General features: G+C 40.5%; 1 protein-coding gene across 1 annotated transcript in view; it reads right to left on the bottom strand.

Annotated features, from left to right (window-relative positions):
• ush2a (Usher syndrome 2A (autosomal recessive, mild)) overlaps positions 1–13,519 on the bottom strand; it is a gene marked incomplete at its 5' end in the record, with an annotated part of 121,725 nt that overhangs the window by 91,857 nt on the left and 16,349 nt on the right. Inside the window, 13 exons of the mRNA XM_079554493.1 lie at positions 430–711; positions 926–1,073; positions 1,171–1,291; positions 4,072–4,300; positions 4,381–4,539; positions 4,611–4,774; positions 5,629–5,809; positions 5,890–6,027; positions 6,099–6,324; positions 6,412–6,695; positions 9,037–9,244; positions 9,326–9,456; positions 9,538–9,733. Of these exons, the coding sequence (XP_079410619.1) occupies positions 430–711; positions 926–1,073; positions 1,171–1,291; positions 4,072–4,300; positions 4,381–4,539; positions 4,611–4,774; positions 5,629–5,809; positions 5,890–6,027; positions 6,099–6,324; positions 6,412–6,695; positions 9,037–9,244; positions 9,326–9,456; positions 9,538–9,733 (2,467 nt within the window). The remainder of the gene's footprint in view (positions 1–429; positions 712–925; positions 1,074–1,170; positions 1,292–4,071; positions 4,301–4,380; positions 4,540–4,610; positions 4,775–5,628; positions 5,810–5,889; positions 6,028–6,098; positions 6,325–6,411; positions 6,696–9,036; positions 9,245–9,325; positions 9,457–9,537; positions 9,734–13,519) is intronic.

Here is a 13,519-nt window from a genome sequence, read left to right as displayed (position 1 = left end):
GCGTAAAAATGCTGTTATCATACGCTTGTTATCCAGACATACAGCTCAGAGTGATGTTAGGGGCAATCATTTAGTCCTAATGAGCCATATCATCTCTTTGAAATTCAAATACTTTAATGAGTTCCCCTCCTCCACACAATCCTGATTTCCTCCCATGTTTATCATTTCTCCAAGATGTTTGTTCTGGCCAATGACAATTATAAATTGAGATATATTTCAAAGTTTTATTATTTTTGTGTTACCTCAGTCATTATTTAATTCAGCACAAAGTGTTGTCATTAGGCCCTTATCATGGACACTATAAATGAGACAAATAAATGCTTGTGTAAACTGGAATATCCACTTAATAATAAAGACTGGACAAACAAAGAAACAAAAAATAAATAAATACAAAGTGGTATTTGTGAAAGCATTTGTGTGAGTACCAACCTCCCTCTGTTGTTCGAGCCGTGGTCCACTGCGAAGTGACACTTCCTGCCTTGTTCGAGCTAACAACTTTTATTTGATAGGTGGAAAAGGCCTGTAGGCCAGTTATCATGGTACTGCGCTCAGGAGGTGGAATAGTGCTCCTGTTGGTTTGCTCAGCTATATAAGACATGTCTGGATCCCACCAACCAGGGCTTGTGAACACCAATTTTTCAGCGCGTTGACTTGAATGGTTCTGAGACTCAATAGGCCCACGCAGGAATACTTCATACTTTGTTATAACTCCTGCAGACAAAATAAATGCAACAAATGGAGTAAATATTTGTATTATTTTATAAAACGCATTGAATGCAGTCCAGATGTAGTAAAACATTGTCTGTGTGTGCGTGCGACGTGCATGTTAGTGTTTTAATCTGTAAAGCACTTTGTGTTGCACTTGTGTATGAAAAGTGCTCCATGATTTGATTGACTGATTTGTTATTTTGGATATACTACAAACCATTTGGCTGGACAGGAGGATCCCATGAAGCATTCAGCTTCTGAGGGCCAATGGCAGTGATGTTGGGTGGTGGCTGATTCTGTGGAGGGGCCGAAGCTGTCAGGAGTGACATTGGTTTGGTAGAAGTACATCCCCCAGAAGCACAAGCCTATACAGGGAATGTCATGCACTGATGTGTTACACAATAGTCTTGAAAAACAAGGCCTGGTAAAACTTTTCACTCTTAAAGTGGTTGCAATCCTTACCTCTAAAATGACAGTGTACTGGGTAAAGGGCTTTAGACCATTTGCTACAGCTTCTGTAGACAGTCCTGTGTAGTGGATAACAGGCTCACCAACAATAGACTCTATGGAAAGTAAAACAAACCTGGGAAAAATATTTGTGGTTAGAAAGTTAAATAGTATTTTTTGTGACATATCATTGTGCTTCTTAACCTGTTACCTGCCACCTTAGGGTTAGGTTTAAGGTTAGACTTAGCAATTATACATAATCCAAATCTCAAAGCGTACTGACTGGATAACTTACAGCCTACAGTAGGAGGATAAAGACAGCATGGAATAAGTGAGTACACCCTTATATTCAATAGCTAGTTGACCCTCCTTTGGCAGCGATAACTTCATCCAGACGTTTCCTGTAGTTGCAGATTAGACGTGCACAACAATCAGGATGAATCTTGGACCATTGCTCTTTTCAAAAACTGTTGTTGTTCAGCAAGATTCTCGGGATGTCTGTTGTGAATGGCTATCTTGAGGTCATGCCACTGCATTTCAATCGGGTTTAGGTCATCACTTTGACTTGGCCATTCCAGAACGCATTCTCCTGAGACCACTCTGAAGTGGATTTGCTTTTGTGCTTTGCCTCATTGTCTTGTTGCAGCACCCATCCTCTTCAGTGGGGTCCGTGCTTCAGTTATTGAACAGATGTCCTCAAGCTTTTCTACAAAATATCTTGATAAACTTGTGAGTTAATTTTTCCATTGATGATAGCAAGTTGTTCAGGCCCTGAGCACACCCACACCATGTTTCTCCCTGCACCATACTTCACAGTGGGGATACGGTTTTGATGTTGGTGTGCTGTTCCACTTTTCCTCCACACATGACATTGTGTGTTCTGCCCAAACAATTCAACTTTGGGTTCATCAGTCCACAGAACATTTTGCCATTAGTGCTGTGGAGCATCCGGTTCTTTCGCAAACTTCAAACATGCAGCAATACTTATTTTAGACAGCCATGGCTTCTTCTGTGGCATTCTTCCATGAACCCCATTCTTGTTCAATGTTTTACATATTGTAGATGTGTCACCAGAGATGTTGGCATGATGCCGGTGATGCCAGTGTCTTTAGCTGGCACTCAAGGGTTCTTTTTTACCTCATTGAGTATTCTGCACAGTGCTCTTGGAGTCATCTTTACAGGGCGGCCACTCCTTGGAAGTGAGGCATTTGTAGACATTTTTTCTAACCATTTTATGAACACCAAGGGCCAGATTGGAGGGGCACAGGCTCTTAGCGAATTATTTTCCGAGTGACGGAGCTATGTGCTTTGCGCCTTCGGCACTTGTGAGACGGCGTCACGAGAGATGACTGCTCTGATGGGAGCACCACTGACATTCATTTCCTCGTTTACATTGTGCTGCCTTGTGTTCTTCTTTAAGGGAATAGGTCACCATTTTTCTATCTAAGATAAGATAGAACTTGTCTATCTTAGCTTAGACAAGTTCATTTGTACCTATCTGGTCTTCCCGCGTGTCCTCAGTCACGTAAACACAGCACAGACGGCGTTAGCATTTAGCCTCTCTCTGCTCTATAGCTCCAAACGAGGTGAAGATAGAAGCTACCAAGTTTTCCATGTTTTCCCTATTTAAATATGGTTACGTGAAGTGTTACACGATCCAAGTATAGTTGTACAAAATTAAACAATGTGGATTTTCTAAGCGGATAAAATATATTGTAAGGACCAGGAGTACTTTTATTTACACTTCATGTAACCATATTTAAATAGGGAAGCTGTGGAAGAGCTTAGTAGCTTCTATCTTCAACTTGTTTGGAGCAATAGAGGAGAGGAGGAGAGGTTATGCTAACGCAGTCTGTGCTGTGTATACGTGACTGAGGGCACGCGTAAAGACTAGACAGGTACAAATGAAATCGTCTAACTCGTCTCACTGTATATGCAAGTGTGATACCTAATTTGAATTACAAGACCTTCTAGTTTCTAAAAATATGTGTGAGATCTGATTGAGTAAAACACAACTTACATCACATTTGCCGTTCCTAACCCTTATCATAACCCTAATCCCTGACCCGAACCCTAACCCTAGCCCCATGATTAGGGGGTTACGGCAAGTAACAGGTTAAGATGAGCACACATTGCATGATTTTGTGAGTCTTAAGAGATAGTGTGAAGAATTGGGGATCCACAATTGATTTCTCTCTTTGGAGAAACTGACCCCTGATCAGCAAAGATATGCCACTGTTTGTGAGCATGAGAAACCTGTGTATGTTGGTCACTGTCGGACCAACGCAGTTCAACAGCACAGGTTAAGGTGAAGGTATACTTTATTTATCCCCGTAGAGAAAATCCTACAATTCTTCCAGAACTTGTTTAAAGTTCTCTCAAATGAAAATTAAAAGTCTGCGATGTGAAGAAGCAGGACGTATTTCCAGGGGATTTAATAAGAATAAGACAGACATCACCGTAATGGCGGAGAGAAGCAGCTGCATTGTCTGAACATGCAGGGGAGTGACGCTGTTTGCGGTTGAAATATGGCTGGATAAAGTGGTTAGTGTAAACATTTGCCCATATAATGTGCTGTTTGGCGTGGTCTGCTTGGGGCTTGCTGTGGCCATTTCTTTATTATTTGTGCTGCTTCGATGATAGAAAAATGAAAAGGAAACTAGTTACGGTAGTCTTTGAAGTGTACTATGTCCACTTTTGAAACTGTAAGATCACCAACACTTGTCCAAAATCAGGCGTAAAATTCAAACATGTTGGATTTCCTGCGACTGGGGTCTAATTGCATATTTCTGAGGCCCTCCGCACTACGAGTCACAACTCTCTGCGACTGCATCAACTAGTCACAACTTGAAAAGACTGGTTATTAGCAAAATCGGGCGGGGGGAAATTGTGTAGTGTGTGCTCAGCTTTACATACCTTTCCACAGGACCTCTATCACTTGGTGCCGTGCTCCAAGTAAAATGACAACTAGTTGGACCTGGTCTGCCCAGAAGCTTCAGTTTGAGCTCATCTGCAAGGGGTGGTGCACCCAAAGTCTGACACGAAACTGGCGCACTTATAGTAGACCCAGCCACATTAGCGGTTATGAGCCAGTAGGTGTAGTTAGTGTAAGGAGACAAATCCGTGTCTTCAAGTGATTCATTGCCTTAAAAGGGTTGATAACATTTCTGGATTATGCAAAATAAATTTATTTTTGATTTTCATTTACTGTGAGTGGATACTTACTGAATGGATAACGACTTTGGCTGGTGCTCAGAAATTGCCCATCTCTAATAAGTGTGTAGTTAAGTTTGTTTGAATTTGGGGAGTCAGGCGTCCGCCATGTAAGCAAAATTGAGGAATAGTTGACAGAAATGGCAATTGGAGCAGGTTGCTGAGAGGGAGCTGGAGAAACCAAATGGCACAATAACGAACAATTATAGCCAAAAAGTTTACATGTATGATGTGAGACTCACCTTTGCTGCAGCCATAGTGGTTTTCTGCATCCAAATAACTTGATCCAGGTTTGCATACATCACACCTGACTCCACTTACCAACGGCTTACAGACACAGATGCCGGACTCTGGGTGGCAGGTACCATTGAGGCTGCCCACTGGGTCACATGCACATGCTTGGCATCTTTTAGAAAAAATAAAAGAACAAAAAACAACACACTATAATTCAAAATATCAAATATATAACAGACGTGTTCTCTAATATCATTGTTTTATTCCTCTGTACTCTGTTATTTAAACTTGCTTATGGAATAAAGTAACACCTCAAATAACTTTGGGAAAGCCCTCGTTTGCCTCTTTCCTCTAAGATAACACCACACCAGTGACTGGGTCACTGGTGTGGTGTTACTCTCACTGGGGCAGGCCATGGGTGATCATGCGGCCAGTTACCTCACACCTCTATCCACTCACATACACACACCATATCATGTGCCACATAATCTATTATTCTGTTAGTTCAAGCATGTCCTGGCCTCACCCAAAATCACCTAGATACACGATGAACACTGTCTATGTCTTTTTTCCATTTTATCCACATAAACTTAAAACAAATGTCCTCAGTGCCACCACACCCCCAGGTTCACCCTCTATACTGCAGTGTGAAAAGCCGCAGTCTGGTAATAAGCTCAAATTGGTTCTGCCAGTTTGTGCTCAGACACTTGAATTGCACATACACACAGTGACATAACCTTCACACTACTTCCAAGGACAACCAGAACACCGACAACTGACCCATTTCCTCCACAAAATGTGGTACGCCTCGCCAAGCAGCAAAGACCAGTTAGTGTTAGATGGCTTTTCCTAAAAACCTTGCATTACTGTTTTTATCACTCTGTATAATGCTCTTAATATATGCATGATATTCAGTATGTCAATATTCAATTGTGATTAATGATAATTAATCCAAGTAAAAGTGTGTGGAGAAAAATAAATGCGTGCACAAAAAGACTTAAGAGACACAAACGTGTTGTTTCTCACCTGCCTCGGCCAGGGTTGAATCCAAAGTACATGTCCCCACACTGGTCACAGCGCCTCCCTCCTACAGAGGGATGGGAGCATACACATTGTCCTGAAGGACCATCACAAGTGTTCTGCACTGCTCCAGTGGGATGGCAGCCACACTCCACACACAAACTGGAATTTACTGACTGGTAAAAACCTGAAGAGACAATACAAACAAATATATTCACAAAAATTGACAAAACTATTACAATTTCTTGTTTATATTAACACACTGACCAAGTCGACAGTTGCTGCAGTCTTTTCCATAGTGCATGGACAAACACACGCATTGGCCTGTGGTGCTATCACACACTGATCTGTCTACTGTCCCACTGGGATCACAGTTACAAGGCACACAGCTATGGGACAATTCATCTGAGGAGACAAGACAAAATAACAGCTCAACAACAGAGTTGTATTTACTGATTGTCATAATATAGACTGACTTTTGGTGGATGTTGTCTTATTGTAGTAGTTGAATACGCAGTTGTTGCACTGTGTTCCCTCAACTCCTTGTCTACACGGACACTGGCCTGTGTGGATATCACAGACTGCCCCGGGAAGAGTGCCACTGAGGTCACACACACATGGAAGACAACCAAAGGAGTTTCGATGATCCAGGGTATGGTATCCAGGCTGGCATGTGTCACAACGACGACCAAACACATTCTCCTAAAATAATTAAAAGGAAATTGATATTAATTTCATGTCATTTTTCATCATGTTTTTAATCATATTTGTTGATAATGGCGTACTTGCCTTGCACACACACTGTCCCGTATGAGGATCACAGACTGTTCCAAGCACAGTCCCCTTTTCGGAGCAGTTGCAGGGGGAACAGGATCCCTCCAGACTTAAAGCAAATGAACCTTTTCCACAGGAGCCACACTGACGCCCCCCCACACCAGGCTGACATTCACACTGTCCCCTTTCAGACTCACAGAATGGACTGAGAGAACCTAACGGGTCGCACTCACATGGGACACAGCCGTTTGGATGGGACAGGTTCCAGTATCCAAACTCACATCGGTCACAGAAATGACCTAGGAGGAGAACCAGATGGAACAGTGTCAAAACGCTGAACAAGGCTTACAATACAATCTACATCAGCTTAGTGGCTTTCTATGGCTTTGTACAGTGCCTAGGCTACAAAAGTGGTCAGTGTGTAAAACTGAAATGAGTGTGGCCAGTCTCACTGCTGGTGAGTAATCATTCACCTCAGGCCAAACACTCAAGAGTGGAGAAAGAATAAATTACTCATCTACACATAATAAACAATAGGAATAAATACTGCAAATTTTACATCAGAAAAGATTTTTCCCCCTTTTAAAATATTCTTGCACCTACAAGTCAGAAAACAAAAACTTTGGCTTTGGCAATAACAATATACTGATAAATAATCAAATAATTTAATATGACCCAAAATAACAAACACAAGAAAGTTAAAGACTATGATTTTGCCACACGTGTGCGGAAACACAACTTGGCTTTGAGGCTAGTTAAATTATGATATGCAGTCTAAGAGAGCCGAGCTTATTTGAATATGCCATACGTATTCCATGACAGGCAATCTGTCCCTAAATGGATGCCTGGGGGCAGCATAGTCACCACAGCCATTTATGAGGGTGCGTGGGTTATACGCAGCTGCACATGCACGATCGCACGTACATTCACATCAGCACCTCGTTACTCTGTGTGTGTCCCCAGATGTAGAGTGGGGCAGACACTTGGCCTTTTCCCTAGTCTGCCCACTTTAATGATTTTATAGATATGAATGTATTTCTGTCCATGGCTCATATATTATAGTAAAGCAGCAGGTGAGTGTGTGCGTCTATAGCCTGAAGATAAATATGTAAGAGGACAAAGACATGCCCATAATTCTCACATTGATAAAACACGTAGATATACAAAGGTATTTTCAAAATGTCACTCTTATAAAAAAAATTAAAAAGAAGGCTGTACTTTGAATTAGTCTATATTGGCAAATCACATAAGGCATGAAACAATTTTTTGACTTGAGAGTGATATCAAGGGTCCGGTCTTTTTTGTGTAGTTTTCTTTAAACTACCTCATTTATTTTGGCCAAATCTCAGAATCATCTGTATCCATCCAAATTATGTTCAATGTTTTATTTATATTTACAGATAATACCGCTCAATTGCTTCAAATACATATTTTATAAAATACAAAAATCTAGATAATTAAAGTGAATAATATTCAGGTGTTGATCATTATGAAAATTGTGTTTAAGTGACTGCTTGTGTGGATATGAGTGTGCGTTTTGCGGACATGGTCCTGCTCTTTTATCAGTAGCCAGCTGGTTAACAGGCCCATGCATCACCATTTCAAACACTGTTATGTACACACTGCACTCTGCCACCTTGTTATGGCTGTGCACGCCGCTGGGTGTGTGTGTGTGTGCGTGTGCGTGTGCGTGTGTGTGTGTGTGTGCGTGTGCGTGTGTGTGTGTGTGTGTGTGTGTGTGTAAGCACACTTTTCAATTTCGTCCTTCTGAAGTGTGCCTGCCATCGCTCTGCTCAAAGTATTAGCTTGGCAGTAATAAATTGCCATAATCAAATCTCATTTCTGTAAAATACCTGTGGGAGCAACCAAACAAACACGTGCAGAAAAAAAGTACTGTGGGCCCAGTAAAAATATTTATTAAAAAGGTTGCAGCAGTTAGTTTTAATCGACTTGGCAATGTATTAAAGAGTTAAATGTTTAGTTAGTCCTTGATGGCACATATGCAAACTTCAGTTAACCCAGAATATGTGTAATTGTGCAGCGAGGCCTGTACTGAAACTCATATACTGTATACCGTTTGTCCATGCTTCAACACTCATAGTGACCCATTCTACTTTTGCACCTTTCTAAGTTTACACTGCAACAGTCATACACATGCAACTATGGGCAAAGGAGGGTTTTGTGGCAGCCAGAATGCCTTGTTATCCGAGGCACCGATTGGTTTTGCATTTCATACGAGTTCACTTTTCAAAGAAAAACAGGACATGAAATTTATCACAAAAGGGAGCACAATGGAAAAAGGGTATATTTTAGTTGACCACTGGAATACAAATGTATTTGTTTCATCAGAGAACAAATGAACACATCTTTTTTAATTCAATTAACCTCACGAAATGAAAGCTATAAGTTTGTGAAAGTTAACGGCCGTAAGAAATTTACACCATAAAAAAGAAAACTTTAAGACTTTGAAATTTATGTCTCCAACTTAAAATGCCCTTCACTGTTTCTGATTTTCTGCTGGTCTACATTCCATAAACACACCTATAACATGCGTGAACAGGTCAATAAGAAATAGGAAAAAGAGAAGGCTGATCATCTTTTATAATCCTTGTTTTTGAGGGAGTATAGTGGTTTGTGTACCTGAAACGTGAGGTTTACAGGGGCACTGCCCTGTGTGTTGATTGCAGCTGAGGACCCCATCTGTTACGAGGCTCCTGGTGCCTAAATCACTGCAGTTACACTGAACACAACCATTTGGATTTGAACTGTCAAGTCCGAACCAGCCAGGTAAACAGTCTGTGCATTGTCGACCTGTTACTGCACTTTTGCACTGACACTGTCCACCAACCTTAAGACAAAATGTTCAGACAAACATGTTTGGTGCTGTAGCCTGTTGATATTTGTGGAACAAGAATGTTTAATAACATACCTGTACGCAAGTCACACTTCCATTGATTGTACCAGCAATGTTACAGTTACAGGGCTGACATACATCAGCTGAAGAAGGATCAGATCCCTCCATCCTGAAGTGCTCACTTGCACACAACTCACAGTTCCTTCCTTGAAGATAGAGAAGTACAGCTAATGAAATTCCTGAAGCAAATGAAAAAAAAAAAGCATTTGGACAATGTCAGTGGTTACCTGATGTGTTGTGCATGCAGTTGTCACAGACACCTCCTCCCCCTCTGTAGTGGTCATCTGGATGGTCATCAACCCGAGCATCATAATGACAAGAGAAGGCATGGCCATAACACTGACAGTGGCGACAGTTCATTGGTTGAAGCTGATTTCCAGATTTGAATGGCTTGTCATTGAAGAGAGCTGCACAGTGCTGGCACTGTAAGACAAAACATACCTCTTTAACATGCAAAGTCAAAGTGGTAGTATTATGCTTTCTGCAAGTATTTGGTATACATCTCAAGCACATCTTTAATACTATCTTATACTTTGTTGGTTAGATAATGCAATATAAGCAGCTAAAACAAAATATCCAGTAGTTTCACATCTTGATCCTTGAGGTGAGCTCACTATACGCTCTTCCCAATCCCCTGGGCGGCACGGTAGCACAGCGGTTAGCGCTCGCGCTTCACAGCTAGAAGGTCCCGTCCCGTGTTCGGTTCCCACCTGGACGGGGCCTTTCTGTGTGGAGTTTGGATGTTTTCCCTGTATCTAGATAGGTTTTCCAGTTTCCCCTACCACTAAAAATATGTACAATAGGGATGAATGAAGTGTGTACGTGAATGAATGGTGGTCGTCGTCAGAGTTGGCGCAGCTATGTGCAGTCGCGTTGTAGCACCACCACGTGTGGAGTGAATGCACTATGTGAAGCGCTTTTGGTGACTTGTGGCATGTGAAAAGTGCTATACAAGTAAACTTCCATTCCATTCCTCCTCTTGCTCCCCTTCGCTGCAAAGCGTAAAAGGGAAAAACTAGAACAGGGATGTTTTTAGTCCACGATGAAAGGATTAAACTTGGAAAGACTCATCAGGAGCTATTTGGGAACAGGAGGAGTGTGATGAGCCGGATGCCCTCTGGGAGAGATTCAAAGATTACTCAAAGATGAGGGTTGAGTGCCTCAAAACACAACTCCAGGGCAGGCATGTTTTTGATGAAAACAACATTGTAACATTGTAAAAATCACACACCCCAAAAAAATCGATTTTGCATAATACCCCTTCTTTAAAAGAATGTATAATAATAAAAAATAAAAAAAGTCTGGATGGTGAACACTGCTTATAATGGTTTAAACTGGTCAAAAAAAAACATTTTATCCATATGTATCCCTTTATATTAAGCAGTCCTGGTTAAGTAATGTATGAATATGCATAAGTAATTAGCATGGTAGTTGATAATAGCATAATAAGCAGCTTATTAAAGCATTCTACAAGCATTGTTATTCATGGCCTATTAATCACTAATGCTTATCAATACCTTATTAATACTTAACAAGGACCCCTTAATATAAAGCGGTGATGACCTTAATTGTGGTTGTAATGTGTTTTTTTTTTTTTTTTTTACAAGATATGATAACACACAGCATGTTGTTCTGCATCAAAATAGGACCCAGTAAACAGTCTTTCAAAGTATCAAAAGATTGGCCTCAGGGATGAGCTCCCTTAATGTCATCCTGCATTTTTTCTTCTTCTATACAATTACAAATCACTTCACTAAATAGCTAAATAAATATCATCAAATACTAATGAAGAGAGTACTAGGTTTGAGGGTCATGGGTAAGGGATTTAAATAAAATGCATTTGCTACAGCATGGGGAAAGCAGATGCAAAGCAGCAAGTAGAAGCTCTTTGATTTTGTTCAACAGTCAGTACAAATTATGGTGGACAAGGGGGGCATCAAATGGTGGGATTAAAAATGTATTAAAATCACAGGAGTTCATCCCATGTGTGACACATGCAGCCCTGCACTGGGTCTATTATGTATAACAAACGGAGGAGGGGGAGGGTTAGGAAGAAAAAGGGATAGGCACAAAACAGTAATAGTGATAGTAAAATGCTTTGGTTTAAACACACAAAAAATGGCATTCAATTCATGTCATTGTCATGCAAATAATGAAGGGGTGAGCCAAAAGGGGTCTAATCAACTAAAAGCAGTTGCTTAGAAATACATACGGACAATCAGCTAACTATCAGAACTGAAGGACTAATAAAACGACTGTACTGTAATTATACTGTGTAACTGGCTCAGTCACTTTTTGTCAAAAGTTCTCTGACCATTCCTCCACCATCTTACTTCAGTCCTGTTGAGATCTTGTGTAAAATGTCTCCACATTTCTGCCATGCCTTTGCTGCCTTGTTAGTTCTTAACCCACTTCTCCATGACTTTAACATCTCCCAGCAGTGTGTTCACACAGCTATTGTGAGTATGTGAGTGGGAAATATTACCATACTAAATGAAAGGGATTTTGTCTTTCTTCTCTTTTCTTTTTATTCAACATTGCGTTACCTTCCTTCTCTTCTAGCTTGCTAATTAGTTGAGGGAGTAGTGTTTGGGAGTTAAAACATGAGCACACACGCTCATTCTCTCTCCGTACAATGGATGGATTGCGATGGCAATACATCAACAGCACAGTACATAAAGTACATGATGCATTAAGAATAGGGTTGTCAATGGTTTTATTTTTTATAATCGCGATTAATCACACTTGTGAAATTCGGGTAATCGCAGTTGATATTTCTCTAATAATTATATTAATTTTGAATACTTGTCCAACATAAAACACTAACAAATAAAGCATTTGATTGGTTTCATAATTATGGGAAAAGCCCAACAGTTTATAATCGGGATCTCTTCAGCCCTTTCCTGGTCACTCGCCTAAGGCTTGATAACTCACATTTTAGAAAAATTTTCTTTAAAAAACATTTTGGACAGAACTGCAAACTTTTAGGTTCATAAAGTAGAGCATAAGGACTAATTTAAAATATTTTTTGTTGAAATTGGATAATTAGACAAGCCTTTTTGTAGCTCTTTGTCACTTTTGTTTCATAAAAGTACCTCATCGTGTGAAAAGATTGGAGACTCATGGCTTACAATATGTAGTTAATACGTGCTTTGTCTTTCAGATCATGTGTGTGCTCAGACACATTAGTGTGTTTGGTCAAAACATATGATGCGATTAATTTAAAGGGACTATACGGAGTTTAAAAATGTTAAAATTATGTATGTTCATCCCCCTACATGTTCCAACAATGTCTTAAGGTGTAGAATGAGCCCAGACCTGTTCACCACAACTGCCTCTAAAATCCTGCACTGTCCCTCAAAAAGGTGTTACTTCGGGTCCGAATTGCCGTCATGCCCGAGCTTAATATAGAAGGTGCAGTTACACATATGACCTGAGGTGGCAGTAGTGAATATAAAATGGCTAACTTGCATCTAGCCCCTTTAATTAATCGCAATTAAATATGTTTTTGATTAATGCGATAAATCGTGGTTCATTTTGACAGCCCCAATTAAGAACTAGGGGTTATAAAGTGTCAGTCAAAAGTATTTCAAGTTACATTTTCATCTCAAGACATGAATAACATTATACTGTACAACATATGACATTTTTAATTCCATGTAAAAAGATGCAAAGAAAAAGATTCTTTCTCAGATACATTTGCCTGTGGTATATTTATGGAAAAAGCTGCTGAGTGAGGCTTCTGGCCTAATGGATTTGTAGACATTCAGACGGCCTGTCACCAGTCTCTGTATGTGTTTATGTGTGTGTATGTGTGTTAATCTGCTGGGGCAACTCATCTTATCCTAAATGCTGTGACCAATTTCACGGTCTCTCTCCAAAGGTCGTGCCACTGGTGTGCGCGCAGCGGTGTTGATGTGTGTGTGTGTGTGTAGGTGTGTATGTGTGTATGTGTGTATGTGTGTGTGTGTGTATCATGTATATCAGGTGTTAACCTGGTTAACCCCACAAGAAAAATCTGCTGTTCAAGCAAACTATGGCAAACCAAGACCCTGGACAATGCTACTTAACGTCAGGAGCTATCAGTATCTGTGTATGACATGCACAGTCAGACATACAAAACGCAGCTTTCATATCCCATCCATGGCAGATACAGGACAAATACAAAATACAGAGGCAAAAGTAAACAAACAGGAACAATCTTGGAAA

The sequence above is a fragment of the Gobius niger genome, assembly GCF_951799975.1.
Source record: "Gobius niger genome assembly, chromosome: 4".
Classification (NCBI taxonomy): Eukaryota; Metazoa; Chordata; class Actinopteri; order Gobiiformes; family Gobiidae; genus Gobius; species Gobius niger.
The sequence above is the reverse complement of the archived record's forward strand: the minus strand, read 5'-3'. Positions and strand labels throughout refer to the sequence as shown.